At 37.3% G+C, this 24,559-nt stretch overlaps 1 protein-coding gene across 1 annotated transcript in view; it reads right to left on the bottom strand.

Annotated features, from left to right (window-relative positions):
* DOCK4 (dedicator of cytokinesis 4) overlaps positions 1 to 24,559 on the bottom strand; it is a gene marked incomplete at its 5' end in the record, with an annotated part of 257,168 nt that overhangs the window by 60,089 nt on the left and 172,520 nt on the right. The window contains 6 exon segments of the mRNA XM_082489740.1: positions 6,394 to 6,492; positions 10,989 to 11,123; positions 13,287 to 13,414; positions 21,206 to 21,398; positions 22,869 to 23,039; positions 24,038 to 24,119. Of these exon segments, the coding sequence (XP_082345866.1) occupies positions 6,394 to 6,492; positions 10,989 to 11,123; positions 13,287 to 13,414; positions 21,206 to 21,398; positions 22,869 to 23,039; positions 24,038 to 24,119 (808 nt within the window).

Genomic DNA, 24,559 nt, shown 5'->3' with positions numbered 1-24,559 from the left:
AATACACGTTGCCGCTGAACCGAAGAGACCAAATGGCTGCTGTTGGGAAACCAAGCAATGGTTTAAGGAGTTAAAACCCAAGGGCTGCGTGAGGTGTAAATTAGTGCCTTTGAGGCCCACGGGCCACTGCTAAAGCCTGCTGAAATTCATCAGCTTGTTCAAAAGTCATTAAGAAAAGAATGACAGGCAGAGAGGTAGATCATATACACTTCATTTCTTTAGGTAACTAGGCTAAAAACAGAATAAATCTTTTATTCCAAGCAAGCTTTAAAACCAAGCAAATGTAGACACTGGCATTGAATTTTGAATCATTAACACCAGGCTAATAATTTCTAATTTTAACAGAAAAAAATAGAAAATTGTGTAATCAATTAAGTGATAAATAATCTTAGATACAAAATGTGGATTTGAAAAACCCGAGTAAGACTGAAAACCTCTTTCTTATGGTACATGCTAAAAAGATATAAACAAAATGCAATCTGTGGATGCACAAATGCAGCTGTGGATGTTATCTACTTGGATTTTTGCAAAGCTTTTGGTACCGTTTCCCACAGCATTCTGCTGGAGAAACTGGCTGCTCACGGCCTGGACAGCTGTATTCTTCGCTGGGTAAAAAACTGGCTGGCTGGCTGTGCCCAGAGAGTGGTGGTGAATGGAGTTAAATCCAGTTGGTGTCCAGTCACAAGTGGTGTCCCCCAGGGCTCGGTGCTGGGGCCAGTTCTCTTTAATATCTTTATCAATTATCTGATGAGGGGATCGAATGCACCCTCAGTAAATTCGCAGATGACACTAAGCTAGGTGAGCGTGTTGATCTGCTTGAGGGTAGGAAGGCCCTGCAGAGGGATCTGGAGTGGCTGGACCGATAGGCTGAGGCCAATGGTATGAGGTTTAACAAGGCCAAGTGCCGACTCCTGCACTTGGGTCACAACAACCCCATGCAGCGCTACAGGCTTGGGGCAGAGTGGCTCAAAAGCTGCCTGGCAGAAAAGGACCTGGGGGTGTTGGTGGACAGCCTGCTGAATATGAGCCGGCAGTGTGCCCAGGTGGCCAAGAAGGCCAACAGCATCCTGGCCTGCATCAGGAATGGTGTGGTGAACAGGACTAGGAAGTGATCATTCCCCTGTATTCAGCGCTAGTGAGGCCCCACCTCGATTACTGTGTTCAGTTTTGGGCCCCTCACTACAAGAAGGACATTGAGGTGAGGGAACTGGGATTGTTTAGCCTGGAGAAGAGGAGGCTGAGGGGAGACCTTATCACTCTTTCAACTACCTGAAAGGAGGTTGTAGAGAGGTGGGGGCTGACCTCTTCTCCCTGGTGACAAGTGATAGGACAAGAGGAAATGGGTTCAAGTTAGGTCGGGGAGGTTCAGATTGGATATTAGGAAACATTTTTTTCACTGAAAGGGTTATTAAACATTGGAATAGGCTGCCCAGGGAGGTGGTGGATTTGCCATCCCTGGAAGTGTTTAAAAAAAGGGTAGATGTGGTAATTGGGGACATGGTTTAGAAGTGGTTTTGTCAGGGTAGGTTAATGGTTGAACTTGATGATCTTAAAGGTCCTTCCAACCTCAGCAATTCTATGATTCTATAATTCAAAGCTGAAATACAACTGAAAGAAACAGATAGCTCATAAAAAACTTCAGAAAAACTACTCAGTTGTACGATTTTCAAGACACGACTATTAAGCTTCTATTAACAGTATTAATCTGTAGTGAACTTTTATTTTTCATTATTCAGTTTTTGTATATTTGGTAATACATTTTCCTAGGAATCCACTATAAGCGTGAAAATAACCAAAGGGTAAAATGCCAGTTGACTTTGCCATCGATGTGCTGGGATCCTTCATGTGTCAGTACTGCTCATTGATATTCAATGGCGGTGCTCACTCCCAAGGGACCCACCTCCATGTAGCAATTTCGTAAAATGTTTTGAGCAGCATTACAATGCCTGGCATTTTGCATGATGCAATTACTCAGTTTTGTTTCACGGTCCAAACATCACAAGGCATTGCTATGAAGTACCGTTCATGGAAGATCAATTTTGTAACTATATATTGAACTGTTTCCTTTGCACTAAACTATTATCTTTCATAGTTGTATCTGCTCTGCTGAACACATCATAATGATTTAGTAACAGATTTTAACATTTAAAAAACATTTTTCCCGGCAGTAAAAGTGAACCAACATTTGGTTGGTTGAGTACAGATATAATTAATGTCTCATATGCCTTCTATCTTAAGAGACAGCAAGGGAGTAATTTTGCCCCTTTACATACTCTAAATACCATCTCTTAATATTCCTACCTAGTGTACATAAGCTCTAGTACTACCTTACACCACCTAAATAATACCACAATATCACAGTTCAGTTTCAGCTAGCTGCAATATTTGCTTCATGAAATTAACAAACAGTGATTAAGAGAGAAGCATGGCCTTCTGCAAGACTGAAAACCATCTATTCATTTAATAAAAAACTGCCTTGGAATTTCTTTCACATTTCCCTCTATGCATGTAAAATCCTCTGTAAAGCAGGTCAGACTTCACTGGATCTCCCAGGGTGCATCTATATGAACATTTTAGTTGGGGTCAACAGTCCACTTTGAAACTAATTGATTGATCACCCATTGCTTTGGCTCACACTGCAGAGTTATCAAGCTGCTTGTTATCAGGTCTTTGTAGAGCATCCTAGCGCTTTTTTGCAGCATGCCAAGGTGTCCACAAGACAGAGGATGGTTTGACAGTGAGTTGTCTCTCCCCAGATAACATCCATCCTGTGGCCAACTCCTTTCCCAGATCTTATTTCCTTCACTGCTTCTTAAATCTACATCAGAAGCCATCCAAATATTTAGTTTAGAGCAATTCCTCTGCCCCAGCACTTATCCTTTCAGAAGTCCCATATGTGAGCAGATGTCCTGGCATAGCAGGGGAAGGATGGTGGCTAGAACTGAGCTTCTTCTCCAGAGACATTTCTCATGCCTACAGACCTCACACAGCCTGTGTACCAGGGGTCATTAGAGAAGAGAACAGTGGAATAAATTGTACTTGGTGGTAGGATTCAGCACCCATCTTACCCTGCTCAGGCTCCTTCAGCTGGAAGAGAGGGATCAGAGAACTAGTAAGGTTTAGACCTATCCCGATGAAATATTATCTTTTTCTCCATCAGATCTCTCCTGTATATCTATTCTGCCCCATTATGTAGGGTACACTGCCAATGGATAAAAACTAGGCCTTCTGGCAGATGCTTATTTGTTTGTTTTGTCTTCTTTTAATCTATTAATTAAAAACCCCACACATATCAACCAAAACCACCTTGCTGTGGTCAAAGCTGCATTGTGCTAACATCCCACTTTTACTATTTATAACTTCCACTGTTACCTTTTGTCATAAATTATATCTGAGCTTTCTTGTGACAGCAAATATCTGCCTACAAGGGTGTCTCTGTTCAACAAATTGCTATAAAATATATTTACTAGAAGAAGATGGCATTTTGTGGTAAGCAAAAGGAGCATATCTTTAAAATAATATTGAAAGATAAAAGGAAGCATTTAAAATTATTGCCTCATTAAATTCAATGTTTCAAAAAGTGAGTGAAGTATAGTCTCTGGTGCTACCACTCAGCCATGAATCCCCTGTCATTTCTTTCTTACTTCATTTGCATGTTTTCAAATATAAAATGCTTTTTCTATCTTCTGCTTTGTGTGGAAAAAGTCTGACTGTGGTAAGGAACTGACTAAAATAAAAACAGTCACCATGTCAATTACTTAAACTAAATATATTTACAAAATAGAGGAAATATTTCCGTAAACAACCACTTCTTTAAAGCATCACTCAGATGCATGTCATATAAAAATGTGTAGATGTCATTCCTTCAAAGTCTCCATTTTGCTATACTGTAATTAACAAGCTGGAAACAACCTTTAATAATTTTGGTATAGACTGTTAAAAAAGAAAAAAAAAAGAGTAAGAGCTGCAAGGATATTTTGATAAAATGAATGACAACCTTCGCTCCCTTTTTACAAGTATTTGCATGAGTGAATTTTTGTTTGAAGAGGTTAGGTGGAGGTGTTTTTAATAGTATCACAAATGCCGTGCAAACTTGCAGTCATGCAAGCACATGACATAATCGCCTTAAGAATTAGTCTGGAATAAAGAAGAAATACCTTGTGATATCAGTGCCTAATCATTCAGTATAGATGGTTAATTATAAACAGAGGTAGGCAAAGCAAAATCACAGCAGATAGCAATTCAAAGGCCTGGCTTACACTCAGATAAATCCCTGGAAACCCTGTATCAGATTTGTAACTTGTAATATGGCTTAAGAAAGACCAAATCCACTTTGACATCACTGACCAGGGGGCAAAAAGGGGATTAAAAAAATACAGCAAGCTGATGCTAGTTGCCACTGAAGCTTAAATCCCAAAGTACTTACGAGCCACAAGATTAACTATGGCTACTAGTTCAACCTCGCAAAGCACCTCACACTAAAAAAAGTCTTATCACACATATTTACACCTTCTGAATCTTCCTTTACTCATACTGATGTCATTTCCTAAGAAGCATATCTTAAAGCAGTATAAAATATCAAGGAAGTTCCACACTTGGCAAACAAAGTAGAAAAATACAGAGGTAAGTGGCAAGACAGTTTGGATAGCCTAAGTCATACACAATCACCTCATGATTAACAGCAGTGTCAGCCTCACACACTGGCTCTCATCTTCCTCTCTTGCTCTCAGTTATACATATTTCAGTGACATTTGATATTTCCAAGTGAGGGGAAAAAAACAATATCTTATATTATTTAAGATTCAGAAGAGAAGGAATGCTGCATTAATTATGATCAACCTACTGCCACTGAATCACTGATGGAGCTTATGCTGATTTGATGAGATCTGAATGGAAATAACAAACTCTGGACTTGAGTTCTTAAGACCTCTATTTTGATCGCTGATGGCACTGGCTACAGCTGCTTTCCATATGTCTGTGTATAATAGTAGGGTATGTGCGTGGGGGGAATATAAATGTGTCAAATCAAACACCATTCAAGGATTAATTCTAGAGATTTTTCGTCTTCTAGAAGCAAGAAAGTCTGAATAAACGCAACAGTATTTCATAGATACATCAAACAGAAATCAAGCTTGAAACCTCTAGGAAATATATAAATCTAAATCTAGGAATAGAGACCTGCTCAGAACACAAACAAAAGGGAAAATATTTTCAGTGAAAAATGCCTATGTTCCACAACATGTACTAAAAATTGCCAAAGGATAGCAACTATGCTGGGTGAAAACACATGCTGTAACACTAGTATAAAAATTGTCCACCCTGTGTAACTCCTAGGTAGCACTCTTGTTTCATGATAGAGAGAACTTCTTAGCATGTTCTATCTTTCAAGCTCAATATGACCATCCCACTACAAAGAAAAGGCACTCAGGCACTCATGAATGGTATGGTCTCTTCAGAACAGCTCTAAACACTTATCAGGAATTTAAGGAAATCTGGAATGGCACCATGGCTAGACTCCCCTTTTCAGGGCAGTACTTAAGTTTATCAAATGATAATTTAAGAGTAACATCTAAAAACAGTCTATCACACTAGGACATGATTACTCTCCTATTTAGGACCACTGGCTGAATAATGGGCGTAAGTTATTACTCAAGATTTTTTGTGTGGATCAAATTTGCTATTATGTAAGTTTGTCAAGGGCTAGCGGAATGGAAGTCTTAATATATACCTCTATGCAGGAAATCATAATTTCTTTATAAATCAATCCCCCTTCTCCAAAAAGGAATTAAAAATGCTGTATCTCCATGAACCTGGCAACTCCATCAATGAAATTGGTAGAACCTGCCCTGAAAGAGCTCTGCAGCTGCTCTCTTCCATGATCAAACCGAGCAGACAGACATTAGAAGTCTGACAAGTCCTCCTGCCAATGGACTTGCTGCACAGTTAAGAAAAATGGAGTTAGTTGAATATGCATTTCTCAAGTTGAGTGTTTGTCATTGCCATATATAATTTCATCAATGAATAAATTAAAAAATATAAAAAAACAAACAAAAACCCTACTGCCTGACAGGAAGAATCAAGCAGAACTGTGTAACCTTAGATTGACACCATCTTTAAAACAGTCTTGGAGGCTAAGTTTATGGCTCTAAAGCTATTACATAGTCCCTTGCATCTCTATTATATCTGCTGTCATTATAGAAGCAACAGAATCCTAGCCCCACCGTAAGAGCGGACCTGAGTATGCATGAAAGCCTGTGCCAAAGTTAGCTAATCTGAAAAAGAGATTGCATTTAAATACTGCAGTGTTTCATCAAAGCACAGCAACATCTTAAAGGGAGATAAATCAAAATACAAAGAGACCTGAACAAATGGAAAGACAATTCTGTTACTTACCCTAAGATCCTCCTTTGTGTTGAAGCTATCAAGAAGCTGTTGATAATGTCTATCAGTCATTTGTCGCAAGAGTGACAACAAACAGGAGACAAATTCCCCCTGTTCAGATAAGTCAAGAATAGAAAAATTATAGATTGTAATGTCTTCTGTACTTGAGCTTAAACTGTCATATTATAAGCACTTAAAAATAATTAACAAATGCAAGGGAAATTAATCCACAATTAGTCTTAGATTCCATATTTTGTGAAAATACATTAATTTAGGTATGAAATTCCTTCCCATTTAAAGAATTACTTTTCCCCCAAAGCAGTTAGCTTGCTTAGCAAAATCAATTTGAAACGGTTCTAGAAGGGCTAAACCAGTAAAATTTTGATTTGTAATTTGTTTCCCTTGTATCTGTTTTTAAACAGATTATTTAGATTGCTAAAATTACAACCTCTTAGTCAACTCAGTTTTGAAACAAATATAAACAAAAATATTTTGCAACAATTCTGGGAAGAATGCTATTGTTTTCCTTTAGGGAAGGAATTAATGGAGTTAGCTGGGAATTTTTTCAAAATATTTTTTCATCACAAAACCCCATATTTGTCAAAAAGAAAAAATCAGTTATAGGACTGATCAAACTTTGAAAATGTTTTGATCAGAAGTTACCTTGGACCTGCAGAGGAATTTCTCATTAACACATAAATCTAGAAGTTGAACTTAATCATAGGGCAAGACCACTCTCTCCCAGGGTGCCAATTCCCGGATTCACACTCCACACTGCAGAAAAGGGATGCTCCAGTCAGCAGCTGACGGACTTAGTGGACTGCTGTGTGGATTCCTCCCTGCCTCTACTGATGCACATTCACCAGCCTGTCCTTCAAACAGCATGGGATTCGGAAACGCAGAACCCAGAGAACAGCACTGGGTATCTCCAGTGAGCGATCAAATGAACAAGGCATTATGTGAAGGAATAGGTTCTCCCTCTCTCCCTTTCCTGTCCACTTGTTCATTTTTGGAACTGGGAAGAAACACTGAATGGTATCGATCTGGTCTGACTGCAAAATGGATGAGGACAGGAAAGACTGAAAGGTCTGGATTTCATCACAGTGCTTAAAAAGGACAATTCTGAAATCGCCCAAGCTTTTTAAAAAATGGGAAATACACTTCTGGCCTGTACCTGCCAGCAATAGGGAATAAGACCGGGAAAACAGACAGCTTTGAGAACAGTACTTCAAAATGGTGTCTTTCGTTAGATTGTCAAGTCAAATTTTGGGAAGATTTTTCCCTGTCTTTCATTAAAAACAGGAAATAAGATTTAAAAAAGGAGTATGTTTTCACAGGAATGGCTGTTCTGGATTTTACAATGGGAGGCCCAACTGACTTGTGATTATAGCTTGTATACTTGGTGGTTTGTGAGCTGATGGCTTTCACTGGCAACATGGTGGTAAAATGGTAATTGTCTTGACCATAATAAGATTCTACACTGCAGTAATGATCCCAAATCAATTACCTCCCTGTAAAACCATTGTTTTTACAGTGAACATAGCATTCTTAAAACAATATCCTAAGGCTACAAAGTCTCTTAATCTTCATGCTCTGGGCATAACCATCAAAGTTACAGCTGCTGTCTTGTAAATATCTGAAAATTAATTTCCAATCCTATCAGGTTCTCTTCAGAAAACCTTCTGGTCTTCTATCATTTTTAATATTTTCAATTTCATTGTATCTAGCCTCAATATGATTTTATCATGCCATATAGTATAATGTAGGTTCATCTAAATAGGCATAAGCTTTAGAGAATTTTATTCCAGTTATAAAATTTGAGACCACTCAGGTTTGGCTAATTAGCCGAAATAAGCAGAGTAAATAAATAAGGGTGTAAGTTTACCTGATTGCTAGCTTGAGTGACAAAATTTGAGCATGAACCTTTTGAATAGTTCCCTTCTTGTTTAAGCATTTTAAGCAGTCCTTTCTAGTCACCTTCCTTCTATGTTCCCACATTTACTTTGACTTATAGTAGTATATTAAAAATCAGTTTATTATAGAAAGCTGTACTATTACAGTTGACAGACAGATTAGCTATAAAAGGGTACCAGCTTTAGCTAATTGTTAACTGACTTCTAAATTTGAGCTTTTAATTCAAATGTAGGTAGCTATACAGGCAGCTGGTTTTTAAAATAACAATGAATATTCAGCTGCACTTGTTGAACACCACACAAAAATGTATGCTGTAAGATTTCTACCAGCTTCAGACACAGACTAAATGGTCAGGGTACCTGTGTACTGTGCACAAAAGCAAACTCCACACACATAATGACCTTGATAAAAACCATTTAGGATCCATTTCTAGTATCCTAAGTCACGCCAAGCAGTATATCAAATTCACTTAGGTAGAATCCTTAAGTAATTTTTTGTGTCTTACTTAAGGAGCACAATTATTAAAATACATGGAGCTCATAATTAAATTGCAATTCATTTAGGTTCTGAGGTACTGAACTTGCAAGATCTGAAACCAATAAAGGTTTGCTTTGATTGGATTGCTTTCTGCTAACTCTTCATATGCAAACACATTTTTCTTAAGGAAATCCAAAGGTCTAAATCACTGACATCCTAAAGCAGAAGTTTCACCTTCACCATTGCATTAAATTCAATGTTTGTTAACGCAACATCGGTAACACTGACACCCTGAAGCCATGTCTTCCTTGTGCTCAGCTTAAAGCATCACATCCGTCTTGCAGGTTACCATCTCACAAGATTCCTCACTGCAAATTGAAGTGGTACCAAAACTACTTGAGACGAAAGAAATGGTGCGGTCATGGCAGCACACAGCCAGATGCTGCCTACTTTTATGCTACTTCTTTGTGCAGAAAAACAGTGACACGTGGGCCTAGAAGATCACACTGAGATGAGGTTGAGAGTACTTCCACAGGGAAGACTATATCTGATGCAAAATTATGACAGAATTTTATCCAGCGTGCTGCCATGAAACATCTCACAACGAATATTTTATGATACGTGCAGCTTGAAATAATGGTAACATACTGGAACAGACTCTACTGCTGTACTCACATTGAGTACTTTATCATACTTGCTCTACAAATAGTTCCAAGAATCTGGCTCCATGTGTTGCCATAAGCCCGTACTGCATGATGTTTCTACATAAATGTATATAATTGCCTTATGCTGTGCTCTGAGTCACTTCCACATTAAGTATTCTTTGAGAGCCTGTGGTGACAATGACATGGCTTTTCTGATGCATAAAAAGAAAATTTTGCAACTTGAAAGCACTTTCAGAGTCTAATTTTTGACGGTGTGAAAGAATTAGGCTGTCATGGTGTTTTGTGAAAACTTAATCTGCAAGCAAGTGGGTATCTTAGAAGAAACCAATAAGCTCAGAGCTTTGCTACGCTAAGTCTAATACCATAACCCTTAGTTCAGCTTGGATTTTCTCGTCATGGCCCAATATGCCACACAGCGTACATTTGTAATTTTGTAATTTAAAGAAAAAAAAAACCAAAATCTTACATATATGGTCCTGCTGAATCACAGTGATTAAAGCATGGTGTTATCTTATTACAGAGCTTGGTCAGCTCCATAAAACACTTCATATAATGTTTTTTCTCTGTGGGATAAAGTAAAACAAACAAACAAAAACCCCAACAACACATTTCTTCCACAGCTATTAAATGCTTTTGAAATGTTTGATCTCCGATGAAATTCTGGTTTGAAAAACAACCATCTATTCACTAATGAAAACTGTCACAGTGTAAAAACTGGGCAATTAATTAATTAATGAAGTGTACAATGAGACGGTAAATAACACACCATCTTATGTTCTCTGCACAAAGTGTTACCCCCCTCACCTCATATTGGGGTCATGTCCCTTGTTATATTAAAATGATTTGCCCTTCAAAAGCAAACTGGGAAGCTTGCTGAAAACAAAGCAAAATAAAACTTCATTTTGTTTCATCAATGCTCATCATAGGCTTTTCTGTAAATGCCTGTATTTCAACCTTCTAATTTGTATGAGTTGTTATAGCAGGTTGACCAAAATATCATTTGTCAATCTCCTAAATCTGTCCTCTGTGCTCTACTTCATGTGATAGAAATGAAGCTCGAACGCCCAGCCCAGAGAATAACAAAATGCCTTTCAATTAATAAATTTGGATTTGTACAAGTTAGCATCACAGATTCCGCAGGCATTTTTAGAGCTGTTCCATCATGTAAAAATCTATGCATTTTAGGAAGTAAAATGTTATTGATTGATAATCTTCTGTTTTCAGGAATTCAAACTCCAAGAGTTTCCGAAAGCTATTAAATTTGTCAACAAAAGAAATATAATGAAGTAATTATTGACCTGAAACAGTCTCAAAAAGAAATTTTATCTTTTGAGGGTTTTTTTGGTCACAATTATAAATAAATTTGATGAAAAAATTTACTGTTTGCACTGAAAATTAATAAAATGTAAGAACAGTTTTCTTTGTTATCTTCATTTTCTGTTTTATACACAAAATCTTAACACCGTGAATTGCAATATAAAGACAATATTGTCACAAGTGTAGTAGTCCAACCAGTGACAATTGTGAGCTATTTCATTATAAGAAACTTACAGTTACATCTTGAAACTGGAGGCGCATAGCAGAGCCTGATGGTTGTGGTCGGCTGGTGATCTCTAGTATGGTCCTTAACAGAATATCTAGCAGGCTGTTTACAATCACATCGATTTCTTCCAGGACAGATTTTTCCTTAAATAATAAATAAAACATTTAAGATTTTAAAATGGAAAGATGACCACAGGCATATTTCCTTTGATGTCGTCTTAGAAACAAATGACAGTTTTACTATCAATGTCACATTCGAGAAACAAGGACTATTCTCTAATTAAGATATTGTTTAATTCTATTCATTTTTTCCTCATAGTTTTAAATTAATTAAATTGTACTGAAATATAGAGAACAGTTATGGGGATGATTTTGAATATGTAAGCATTCATCAAATTAGCATAGCTCTATTTTCAATTAATGTTTAGAAGAAGGCAGTAAATAATATATGAGAAGTCTTGGGGCAAGATTTTTATAGGTAACGCCCATATACTTTCTGGGGAAATTGCCAAGAGAGGCTTAAATTCCAAAAAGTAGAGTTCTGTTTTCACACTTTGAAACTATCACCAGAAACAAGCAGATGGTGCTCAACCTTCAAGACCTTCTTCAGCAGTAAGGACCAGATACATTGCTTCCCATCAACTGAGTAGCACAAACAAATTAGTCATTTATGTAAGCCTACAACTGCTTGTACGCAACATCAATACAAAGGAACTAAAGCATTCACCGCCAAAAGAGACCATGATACCTTATCTATATGTGTGAAAACACTCGATGAAGTCAAGTTGTAGTTACTTTTCCTTTTTAATTCAGATGGAAATATGTTTTCCCTGCTTCAACAATGTTTTCTGTCTCCGCTGCAGCAGCCAACACCATCTTAATCTGAGCAATTTATCCACAATTTAAGATGACACTTCTTTGCAGAAACACTTCATAATTAAATGCACACAACCAAGCTAAAACTCAGCTGATAAACAGATCATTCAACTTTGCTGACATTGAGGTGTAGGAGTGATTTTTTTTTTCTTTTCTTCCTACACACCCAAAGCATATGATTTGTAACAAACCTCAAAATTCCTGTTTGGACTCAAGATGAGTCTAGTGTCACGGCCATCTTCTGTCAGTTCGTCTAGTATCAAACAACTGTTAACTTTGCTGCTTATGAAGGCAGACAGTATACAGTGTATTTAAGAACTGTATCAACTCTGAGGACTCATGTACAAACTACTATTAGAATGGCCAACAATCTTACTTTTCAAAGCTGCCTGACTGTAAATTCACTTGTTCCCTCAAACTCGAAATTATCTTGATTACCATGGAATGAATGAAGTTCTGAACTGATCCACAAAAATCATATCAAAGTCACCAGTACTCTCAATGACTCAAAGACTACTAAAAATAGTAGCTGCATATCTTGACACTGGAGTGAGTTTTATGCAGATATCCACTTATTGTGTACATCTCTGCCTTGGTGACTCCAAATGAAAGGTCTCCTGAAATTAAGACCAGACATGTAAGCCTTTCCCCCAGTCCAAAACCACAGCTATGCTTTGTCATCTATCACTTTGTCTTGTGACGAGGTATTATACTCATCCCGCAGCAGCTGCGATGAAAATGTTGTTAAAGTGCCAAAGTTGCAAGCCGCGTCCATATCAAATTACTGATAGAGCAACTTTAATTGCTGACAGTGGTATGAAATGAAGAAATACATAAAACCGTTTTCACTAATGCACTACAATGTAATGTACGCTGGTCTTGATATATATGTACTGCACTAACTACAGGCAATGTTTGGTTTTAATTGTCTTATATCCCTTTGCCTGTCAGAACTTATCATCATCTTCACATTTGCAATACGCCTATTTAAGCTAGCTCTCATATGCAGCTGTCACACATTAATTTGCAAACACAATCGTCAGAAATTGGCCACAAACTTTATCAACTAACAACCAAGGGCAATCCCCCTTGCAATAGTCATATCAATCCGTTTACCTATATGACCCCTGTGTCCCCTGTGACTAAACAGCCCACAAGAGAAAATGCCTCTAAAAGAAAATGGACATTTCTTTCTGTCCAACTCAACACTCAAAAAGAGTCAAAGCTTGGCAGAACCCTTTGTGCTACAATTAAAATATTCTTGCATGGGGAGAAAGGGCTCATGAGAAATTAAAATGACTTGTTTATGCAGAATCATTACACAGAGAACTCTTTAAAATGGTCTTGGTCAAGGTCCAGTTTGTGTCATTAAATGTCATTGAGCCATATAAAGCAGTTCAACACCTTGTGGATGTCATGATGTTTACTTACTGAGCTGTTCTTCTTGATGAGGCAAAAGATGTTGCTAAGGATACGTGCACACATTATAAGGTCCTTCTGCTCTTGTAAATGCATGTGGAGATGATGTAAAACTACTGGAAGAAGAATACATCGAGAATCTGGAAAAAATAAAAAATTTTGTGAGTAGGAGCTTCTCGTAGAATGATTTAATTTTAATACAGACATAAAACGTGGTTTTAGTCCAAGACAGTATTTTTGATAAGCAGAAGCTTTTGCTTGCTTTAGCCAACATTTTTGATAAGCAGAAGCTTTGCTTCATAATCATAATATCCTAAAGCAAATATCTGAAGAATAAACAATATTCTGAAAGTCAGTATGTCATATCATGGATGGAGAAAAACACTACTGTGTGGAATATACTATATATAGCAGAAAATTCAAAGTAATTATTGAACTGTCATGCCAAAAACCTTAGCACAGTAATACTTCTATTCATCATAATGTGAAATTATCTCTAGAGTTCCCTGTCATGTGACAGGATCCCTTTGTAAGTCAACGTCACAACAGACTTCATCTTAAATTTATGTTATTCTACAAACGAGTTCTACTTTACAAACAAGCAGTACTTTCAGATTTCTTTCAGGACTTTCACTTTTCCAAATTCCTCACTCCTACTGAGTACAAGCAATTTAGATTACTGGTGTCTACATAAAATGATTTGGCTTTCCTCTACTTCATTTTCTAAACACAGCTCTTTGGTGCTATTTTCAGTCCTGAATTCTCTCAAAATTATGCAAGAACTTCATTAACATGCTACTTTTTCTTGCTTCTTTTTCTTATAATTAAAGAAAATGTTAAATGGGAAAAGCCCTAATACTTACACTTGTGATAACACATTAAACACTTATTTACAACTAGATAAAATGAATGGGTGTTATCTGTATTCATTTTGTTGTTGTTTTTAGATCTTTTCCATAATTGAGAAATGATGTTCTCATAGAAGTGTACTTGAATCACTTCCTCTATTAAAATTTTAATGATGATTATATACTACATTATCTAAATATATTCATCTACTCAGTTCCTTTGTTCATTAATCCAATTATTTCCTAAAAATTGTGTTTATCTAGCTGGAAGATTACTCCTTTAAAATAATTTTGGCAAGCAGGTACTGTTAGTGGATTAGTCTTTCTATAAACACTTTTTCCCCCCTCAAATATTCCCTCTATTTTTTCCAGGAAGGAGAAAAAGGGACATTTTATTTGTTGAATGCTTCTTTCACTTGCTGAAATACAGCACTAATCTTGTTTTCCTCTATTATTCCCTTGTTTTCATTGTCTAGTTATCTGTATAACACAAGACAAATCATATGGACAAGTTGATTTGTACACACTATTTAAGTATATTCTTGTTTTCAAAAAAAAGCTTGCCTGCTCTTTTTAAATGTGTCTTTCATGCTTATTATTTATTCAGGTGTTCCACTATATCTTCATATTGAAGAAAAATATAAACAAAGACTGTACGGCAATAGGCAAAAGGCCATGAATGAATCTAAAATCAGTGGCACTGAGACCCAAAATTAGGAAACAAATAGCCTATGCCCAGTGACTGCTAACTCCTGCCAGTGCCTCAGCAGGTTTTCATCAGGACTGGCCTGGGAGTGCGTATCTGCCTGTAGCACTGCAGCTGGGCAGAAGTGTCTCAACCAAACCAACAAGGCATTTTCCTCTTGCCTACCTAAAAACCAAAAGCTCAGCAAAGTGTTGCCCCAAGGTAATCTGAGATACCAAGTGTGTGCAACTGCCACTGACCCACCCAGTGCAAGATCTATAGGGTGAAAAGAAAAGCAGGCAGGAAGATGGCTAATGTGCAGACCTCTGGTTAGGAAAGTGCCAGCTTCTGATCCTCACCCCCAAATCTGCTTATTGATTAGTGATAGATGAAAAAGCAGAGTTAATGTCTTCAGCTGAAGCGAAAAAGCAGGACTCGCCATTCCTATAAAAAAAGACCTAACCTCTAGGTTACAGGGCACGGCTCCCTTTTCCCTGCTTTCCGTTAGGCCTTACACGTATTGAATTCTTGACTATCTGGTGACCCATCTTCAAGAGAAGAGATGAAGGGTTCACTGCGTAAAGCTGCCAGTGGCTCTGTGGTTGGGGTAATCTCTTCCTCTTCAGAAGCTCAAACCCGGCTGACAGGGCACTGAACCTGCTCTCCCATTCCCAAGCAAATGCTCAAATCACTACTCAAGTCCACAACTGTCACACAGCGGTTATAGTAGCTCTTTCACGAATTACTGGTGTAAGCAGTATCCTTTGGGCCATAGGTCCTCTGAGGACAGCAGGTCCTCTTTTGCAGCTACGACTCAAATCCCTCAGCCCAGAAGGTGAGGAGGAAACAGGAGCAGCCCTGTGCCAAGGTGTTTCTTCTTGGTTAACTCTAGGCAGCTTCCTGAGGAGCACTCAGAGGATTTGGTACCTTTTCTGAGGTGCCCACTACTCTGTGCACTGCTTACATGTAAGCGCAGCATTATGAACTCCATTTTGAAGACCAGAGAATCTACGAGTAGCAACACTTGACTTGTAAAGAGTCAACTCCTACAGACAATCATGGCCTGAACCACCTCAGACAAAACTGAGCATCCTCATTCAACTGTTTCAAGTATCCCATTCTGCAAAAGCTCCATAAAATGATCGGGAACTTCGTTTTACCAAGACGAAATGGATTAGCAAAAAGCATCTTATACTGACTTGCAACTATATGTGGGAGGGAATAGTACCAGCTACTGAATTGACCACCACATATAACACAGCTTTAGATATATTCCTTGTAAGCTCATAATCTGAATAACTCTCTGTCTTGAACCGTTTAGGTGGAGAGATATAGTGGTATTACAGAAGAGGAGAGCTGGCATATTCACCCCTGAGCCAAATCAAGGACGATGTGAGAAAGTTTGGAGAACGTAGTGTACAACATTTGTCTCAGGTTACTCTTTTTCTTAAAAATTGTCAGCTGCGATATCAGCCATTGTATATATAAAAATTAACGAGCGCAAGGAACGGTGCAATAATCAGAACTCTTAGCCATCACTCACTGTCCTAATTTTTCTTCTGTGTAGGAAGCCAAATTAGCTGACTGTTTAAAATGCTAATACTTGCCCTTTACAAATATTATACAGAAAGAGAGGAAAAAAATCATGACATAGAGCTTTTCAAGCACATGCTTGGCATAATTAGAAAGAGTGACTACTTGGGGCAATCCTTGTAACTTTCTTATGCGAGCTACATTAGCGTTTAATATTTAACCCACAGCACAACTTTTCCCCTTGCTTTTCAGTTAGTGGTAAAGCACCTGCACAGACATAAAAAACTTTCTTTATTCTGGTGTATTTTAAAGATGAATTTCAGAAAGATGATACTCATTTCAATGACTATATCTGAACAGATGGGCAAAACTTCAGGCTGCTTGGAAAAAGAATTAGTGTAATTGAACATTTTAAACAAATAAGCAGTATTCTCCTTGAACAGTGAGAAGCAAGGAAGTTGCTCTTGGTTTTGATAGTTTTACTTGGACCAATTCAATTTATGCCTCCTTGTTTGGAAGAACTTTCAAAACTTTTATAAGGAACTGTTTTCAGTTGAAAGAAAAAAATTGCCTGCAGTCCAGAAGAAAAACACAGGTACGGCTGGGAAAGTCCTCCCTTGGCCTAAAACCCAGCCACAGATACAAAGCATCATTTGCAAAGCTTTTGCAGAATATTTTGTGCTCTCCACTACAAAGGTACTAATACAGGTTGAATTTTTGTGTGCAATACACATATGTACATCCCCCAACAGGTGTGTATAGAAGTACATGTACACAAACAACTCCAAAGAATAGTATATTGCTGTAGAACAGAAATTAAGTAATTAATCTGAAAAAGATATTGGAGTACTTGAAAGCAGAACTATGGATCAATGTGCAAAACCATTACGTTTTGAAAAAATCGACTTTTTTTTTCAAATCTGTGTTAATATGTAAAGTTTATTGCATTTTAACTAAATTTAATTCAGGATTTGTATTAACAATTTCAATAATGGCAAGCTTTTTGCATTTTTATAGCAATCAATTAGCTTGCAGTGATTACTAAGATATCTTACAAGTCTCATTCAAGAGAATTTTGAGTCTTTTGAAAAAATGATGGAATAAGAGGGAAATTGTAATACCTAGCTTCTAGAAAAAAAAAAACCACCCTTATCAGTTAATAGTATCTTTTCCTGAACTTGCTAACAACTTTTTTTTATTTCCATACAAAGTTTAAATTGTAACAACCTCCTTTCTGCAAGGCATTTCAAAGATATTAAATTATTCTCGCTGATTGTCAGATATTCATCTCTAAATGACTATTGAAACATATAGTTTCCTACATGTACATTCTCCTATGATATACAGGATGCAATTCTTAGATGAACTCATTCACAAAGACAGACTGAGGGAAGCAGTCAATCTCAGAAAGATAACAAATAAACTTTTCTAACCTATTAATAGGGGGTTTCAGTGTAAAATAAGGAAAACAATAAAAAAAAAACAGATAAGGGATAAGTTATGTATAAAATAAAAACATAAAACTTTACATAATGAAATAAACTAAATAAAATAAACACATGAAGATGTCTCAAACATCAACTCAGGATTTTTCCTAGCTTCATAATATGTATATATCATATACCATATGATATCTAAAGTGTAAATGGTCAGAGAATTAAACACCTCTTCTATTTGTTTTGAACAGTTTGCCTCGCTAAAAGGAAAAGTCCTGCTCAGACACTCTTGCACAGGAGTCCAAATTCTCGTATTTTGGGAAGACACAAAGATTCTTGCCTTATAAGAACATTCTTCATGTAGTAAAGAGCTGCACCACAGATTATAACTGGGTTAAGATACAGGCTTTATCAACATGGGAATTTTTTTTTTTTTAAGAATTTACCTACTAATGCAATCTCTCTTCTGGTAACTGACATGTGTGACTGGTGGTGATTCCAAGAAAACCCATCCTCTTTGGAGGAAGAAACATAGGCGTTCCACTTATACACCTCACGTTTTCATAACTATTGAAGTTGCAATCTCAAAGCAGTACCCTTAGAGTAAAAAAAATATTGGTCTTCTGCTAATTCCTGTTTAACCATGCCGAGAAGGACATGGTTCAGGATGTTATTTGCCTTAACTCTTCCCAGCAAAACAGATTTAACTCTTCACCAAAGCAAGCTATAATAATATTTAATGCAAAAAAGACAACAAACGAGTGCTAGACTACTGACGTATCAGAAATGACAAAGGTAGAAAATCGTGTCGGTACAGGCATATGTAGGTCATCAATTTGGCCATTCTGCAAGCATCAGTAGGGATGAGTCCAAAGAGTTACACCCAAAATACCAGGAGACTGGAAGAAAGGCCAAGAGGAAAAAAACAAGATACTGCTAGCCTTTATCCGCAGGAAAACTGTCATCCGTTTCTTTTTAGGCACTCAATGTAGTGTACTACAGAGACACAGAAGTAAATATGGAAAAAGAGAAGTAAAGTAAGGCCTTGACACCCACTAACTTTTCACAGGAGCTAGGCAGATAACTGCTGTTGATGCCTTTTAACATCTCTGTAGTTGTTACCTATGGGAAGAGCCTAAGTTTAAAATCACTGAAATAGAAAAAGGTTACAAGCAAGCTATACCAAAGCCTTAATACCATATCAGACATTCTATCCACAAATGATCAGTAAATATACTATGTAACCTGCACTCTCTAGAGAGGCAGGTAGAGACCAGGTGCATCAAATATATGTAAAATTGTACGAAACATCTGTGCTTGGGCACCTTAAATCAAGCCCTCCTTGTCTGATGTTTCTATTTGCACCGATTCGGCTTTAGTGTCAGTTGATTTCCGCAGCAGTGAGAGCTAAGATGTTAGTTGTTCAGGCCCTTGCAGCACAAAATGCATAAAACTCCCATGCTAAACTACTCTCACGTGTTTCCAAGCAAGCTCCAGATAACAGAAAATGTTGTCTAATAAGTGCCCTCCTCATTTCTAGACATGTGAATAACTATTTACTTCCGGCATTTCATCTAGTTCTACTGTGTTAGCCAGCACTGCAACTTGCAGTGTTCAGCATCTTTATCTGGGAGATGGAAATCAATTATTTTCACAGCAGCAAGCGTCAACTTCACATTAGGATGCACAGTTTACTCGGCACATTAACATAGTCTAGTGCAATATTTATTTTCCCAAGAGGATTTTAAAAGGACTTCCTTCTTGGGATTGACTGAGGGAAAGTCTACTTATATTTTCTTTATTTTAAAGAGATAAAACATTAGGGGCAAATAAACCAAGATGCTTATCTCCACAAGACCCTTCAACTTAAAGACAACTGAAATTATACTGTGCAAATGTTTGCCTGAGCTTCCTATCACGGACATTGGGAGCTTATACTACTGCCTGATGTCTCTCCCATCAGCTTCCCTGTGGTCTAAGAAATTTATATTCTAATTGTGTATAACTCACACCCCTGTAAAATTTAACATGTAATTTTCATTGCTTTTATAACCAAACCAACTCATATGACTTCTTAATAATGAAACTGGATTTGAATAAAAACCTAACACTTTTGTAAAAGCAAGCAAACAAAAAAAAATGTTGTAAGGTTGAAAGCAGATTTACAGTTCCAAGAAAGTCCTCAAGAGTCCCTTACATGTCATTAAATAACTCTCTTTAATTACATTAATTCATTTGGATCTTCCGGTTAGGCTGACATAACTGAGATAATGGGAGGAAAATGGAAACGATGCTACCTGGTCCCTTAGTAGTTTGAAAAATGAAAAATGTAGTTTAGAGTGTTCTTAAGATTGCTCCATGAATATGTCATCATCCACCCAGAGCATCAAAGGTCTGATCAATCAGCTGTAGGGAGAGCTAACTCTTCTGGAAAGGACCTCTGTGGAGGCTCACAAGGGAAAGGGTTTCGCAACCAGAATGAAGCGAAGTAGCCGGGATCCGATACATCTCACCCATTTCTTTGAGCTCATACTTGTAAAGTACAATCACTGAAAGCATTTAAAATAAAAAACGTTCTAAGATCGCTTCCTTTATTTTGCAACATCTCAAAATATTTATGCATATCCTGGTGTTTTTTGCAGAGCCTCCATCATTGTAATGTGTTTATCTTGAATGCCTGAGATGGTAAAAGTTACTGTTTATACTGAACTCCATCAGCCAATACCCAAACAGCTCTCTAGAGGGATTTTCGTAAGCAAATTAACACTTAGTAGAATTCCTTAAAGCTCTATTTTAATCCTTTTATTTCAAAATTAGTTCATCTCAAATTTAATATTTGGTCACTTCTATGGGTTTCACTTGGAATAGAAATAAATGTCAGGCTTACCACCACACAGCATTTTTTTCTTCTGCATAGCAACTAACAATGCTGTTATATACTTTATGCACCGACTATCACTTGCATTTGTGCAGACTTTTTATGCTACTTTAAGAAGTGGAGGATTGAAAAAATGCTGAACTAGCAAGAGTTACACAAATAAGACTTAACGGATGAGTGACAATCTGCTTGCTGAACTGCCCCCAAAGGAGAAAAAAAAAAAAAAAAAAAAGAAAAAGAAATCAGTTTAGTAAAGCTTTTTCCTTTACAATTACTTGAAAACTATAAGGTGAACTTCCTTCACAGACATACTGCCAGCAGTAGATCAAAACTAAACTGTATTTTGAGAGTCTTTGTCTCTTAAAAGCAAATCCCTAAATTTAATCAACTGTATTATTGTAAATGAGCAGCTTGCACAGAGCAAGTGCTTCGAGAATTGTTCCTTAGGAAGCACTACTGTGAGCAACACTATTCCCTTTAGCACCTGCTGGCCCGGGTACCAAGCACGTAATTTCAGATCCTTATCTGCAGGCAGCCCGGGGTAACCTTACCTGGGTTAGTGTACAGGTGACTCTCTACAGTTTTCCCAATACTCTGCAGTTTAACAGCTTGAAGGGACTCATCCCCATGCATGACTGTTGGCAAGCTGCCCAGAGCATCGTGAACCAAATTTGCCACTTCTCTTACATCAAAGAGCTTCAAAAGTTCAGAGTACACCGATGGGAATGAGCTGAGAAACACAGCCTAGAGGAAAAGGGCAACAATGGACAGTCAGATATTGCAGCGCAGTTTTGACATAGAATTTAAAGAACTATAGAAATGTAAGTAACTGCAGAAAAATGCCTCGTTTTAGATTTCAAGGCGAGTTAGTAGCTATAAAAATGGTTATATTTTCAGAAGAAATATCCTCACATTCATTAATGGGCTTACACTTGTGACTAGTTTTCTTTAAGCATTATCTAATGGCTGTTCATTTCTCCCACGACAAAGTGAAAGTAAAAAGTTCAACTTAGAACAAAAATATTTACGCTTTACAAATTCCTTACTATCTATTTGAGAGGAAATTTTTAAAAGGATAACAGGAGCCAGCAGATATTAGGGCAAAAATATTTGAGTGGAGTTGTTTTGGTTTGTTTTGCTTTAGATAAATAATATAACGGCCTCCATATCTTCCGTTTTTCAAATAATGAACATTTTTATTCTGGAATGAGACAGCACTGGCAGTCTTGGTTCACTTCAACAATCCGAAAATAGGGTTAGAAATTCATTGGTGAGTATAATGAATATGGAATCAAAACACTGGAAAAGAAAGGAGAGCAACTCCAGAGAAAGGAAGCTAGAACTGACATTCCCTTCTTCCTCTCCAAATCCTACTGACTGAGAAAAGCTACTCATACCTCAGACCATCTTCACACTGGTGTCAGAAAAGATGACATACAAGGTTAAAGATACTGAAGAAGAATTCCAAATGTGGTTATTCATGTAATTTTGCTATTATCTTTTCACTCCACCTGCTTACATGCTGTAAGATGGAATAACCACCTCTCCGCTCTGTTCTCTCTGATTCGCCATTTTCTTGGAAGAATAATTTTCTACACAGCTTAAGAAATTAACAATTCTTAACAGGTCTTAAACACCTTTGGTTACAGAAACAGGGGAAGAGGATGCCATTTCTATGAGCTGTAGAAGTTGGTAAATCTATGGCACTTAATGTAGACAGCTGTCTCCCATATCTTTTGCCTCTGCACTTTACCATAAGTCAATTTTAGTAGTCTTAATTGAAATAAAGATACCAGCTGAGCATTAAACCATATAGTTCATCAAGACTTAAAAGTTTTCTGTAAAGCATGAAAACTCTGATAGTCTTTTGTATGGCTCAAATTATTCAGTTCCAACATGGTTAAACTAAGCTATAAAATGCCCAAACCAGAGAAATTACTTTATTTGGATCCAGGAATATATTTATTATAATTATAATATAATTATAATTCAAAATTAAATATTAGATTTAGGATTATCTACACCAAGCATATTTAGAAGCTGCTACTATGAAAATTTCACGCTTTAGGACAAAAGGGACAAGGATGAGCTGAGAATGCCATTTTGCTCTAGCAAAACCACTTTTTCTTTCCTGGGCATAGAGGTAAGGACATGATACATTTTCTATATTGGACGTGGAAAGTGGCAATAAGCAAGGCACGCTTGAAAACTTACTTGTAGTTGGGATAAAGCACTAGCTCCTTTGCTCTCTTGGGAAAGGAAGAAGCGTACTGACATAAGAAGCTCTTGAATACAGCAGCGAAATTCCTCCTCATTTTGTCCACCAGTGGCAATAGAGAATAACCTTCGAGACTGAACTATATATTTAAAGATATATTCCTGTGCCTACAAATGTCAAAATCAGAGATAACTTGTAAAAATGAACCAGCTCATCTTTAAATAGAACACATGCAATGATTATATCATTCAAATAATGATATTAAAAGGGTCTGAAACAGGATACCATGTTATTTAATCCTAGCAAATCTTTCTATTGAAACACTAACATTTCAAAAACACATACGCAGAAACGCTCTTCCCTTGCCTTAATGTCTACAAACCAGGAAACACAAATGGAAAACTGCAGAATCTCAACACTGCCCCATTCCCCTGTCCCTTGCTACAGAAACACATAATGCATAAACATACAATGTAAGAAATAGGCTCAAAATTTTAAGCTGTTCTTGGAATTTCTCTGCTTGTTAAAAGTTGTTTTCCTGTCAACTGTTAACCAGTTAATATATATATATATAAGAAGCTTAAATTAATTTGCAAAACCATTGGAATATAAATTAAAAATACAGCCCTTTCTTATTAGCAAGATGCCTAATTACCAGCAGCATAGAAAAGCACAGAAGGGTACCACACTGATATTTTATTTCCAGATTGTAGCACCTGTCCCAAATGGGATTCTTGTGTTGTACAACTCAGCCCGACTCCACGCTGTGCTCTGTTGATGGTAGAAAACGGGACAAGAGCAACCCAAACCACCATTTTCAGTAGAATTCCCCGGGGTCAGGACTGAACCATTAAGTCAGCATTAAGTTAGATTCAGACCACCAATCTGTATTTGATTTCTTAGCTCTAATTCCTACTCATGTATATCCTCATTCAGTAAGCAACGTAGAGCTCCAGAGTCTAGCGGTAGGAAGCTCCATTGATCAACTTAGTGACAAAGAGAGCGACGAATAAACTGACTGCACTGAAAAAGTCCACAACTCCCTAGAATTAGTACTACCGTGCCATCATTTATACATACTCTGCTTCATTTCCTAAGTTAAATCTGTTGGTACTGTATGAATACATCATTCAAATATATAATTGCCTTTGATGATTTTTATTACCTTTAGTACTTCCTGTATGTGCTCGTGCAGCTCCACTTCAGTGACTCGATCAATATGCCACTTTAGTACTTTTATAAGATCTCTGGAACACCACATCAGAAAGAATTATGACACAGAAGTGGGAGAAGGGTTAACTTTGTGTTTAAAATGTGAACCAATAGCTGTCATATGAGAAACACTGACAAAATAAAAAAGATATGACCAGATTTCACTAATCACTACAGGCCCAATATTACACTTAGTTTTTAGTCTGCTGAAAGCCACCTAGCAGATCTCTGACGAACAGGAAATAATACCAGCATTACATATGCAGTAGAAAGATTTTGACAGGGATACACAAGCTCAGTTAAGCCAGAAGAGCCCCTGCCAGCATGGACTACCCCTGCTATTCCATACACTGGTTTGCAGTCTCATTAAACTGCACTGGTTTTAGTGGAAGTCTAGGGAGCAAATAAATACAGAGAGTAGAGCAGAGGAAGTGATAGCGCACTGCTCTACACAGGCAGTGAACACAGTTGCAGC

Source organism: Vanellus vanellus, assembly GCF_965231255.1.
Source record: "Vanellus vanellus genome assembly, chromosome: 1".
Classification (NCBI taxonomy): Eukaryota; Metazoa; Chordata; class Aves; order Charadriiformes; family Charadriidae; genus Vanellus; species Vanellus vanellus.
This window is presented reverse-complemented; position numbering and strand designations above follow the sequence as displayed.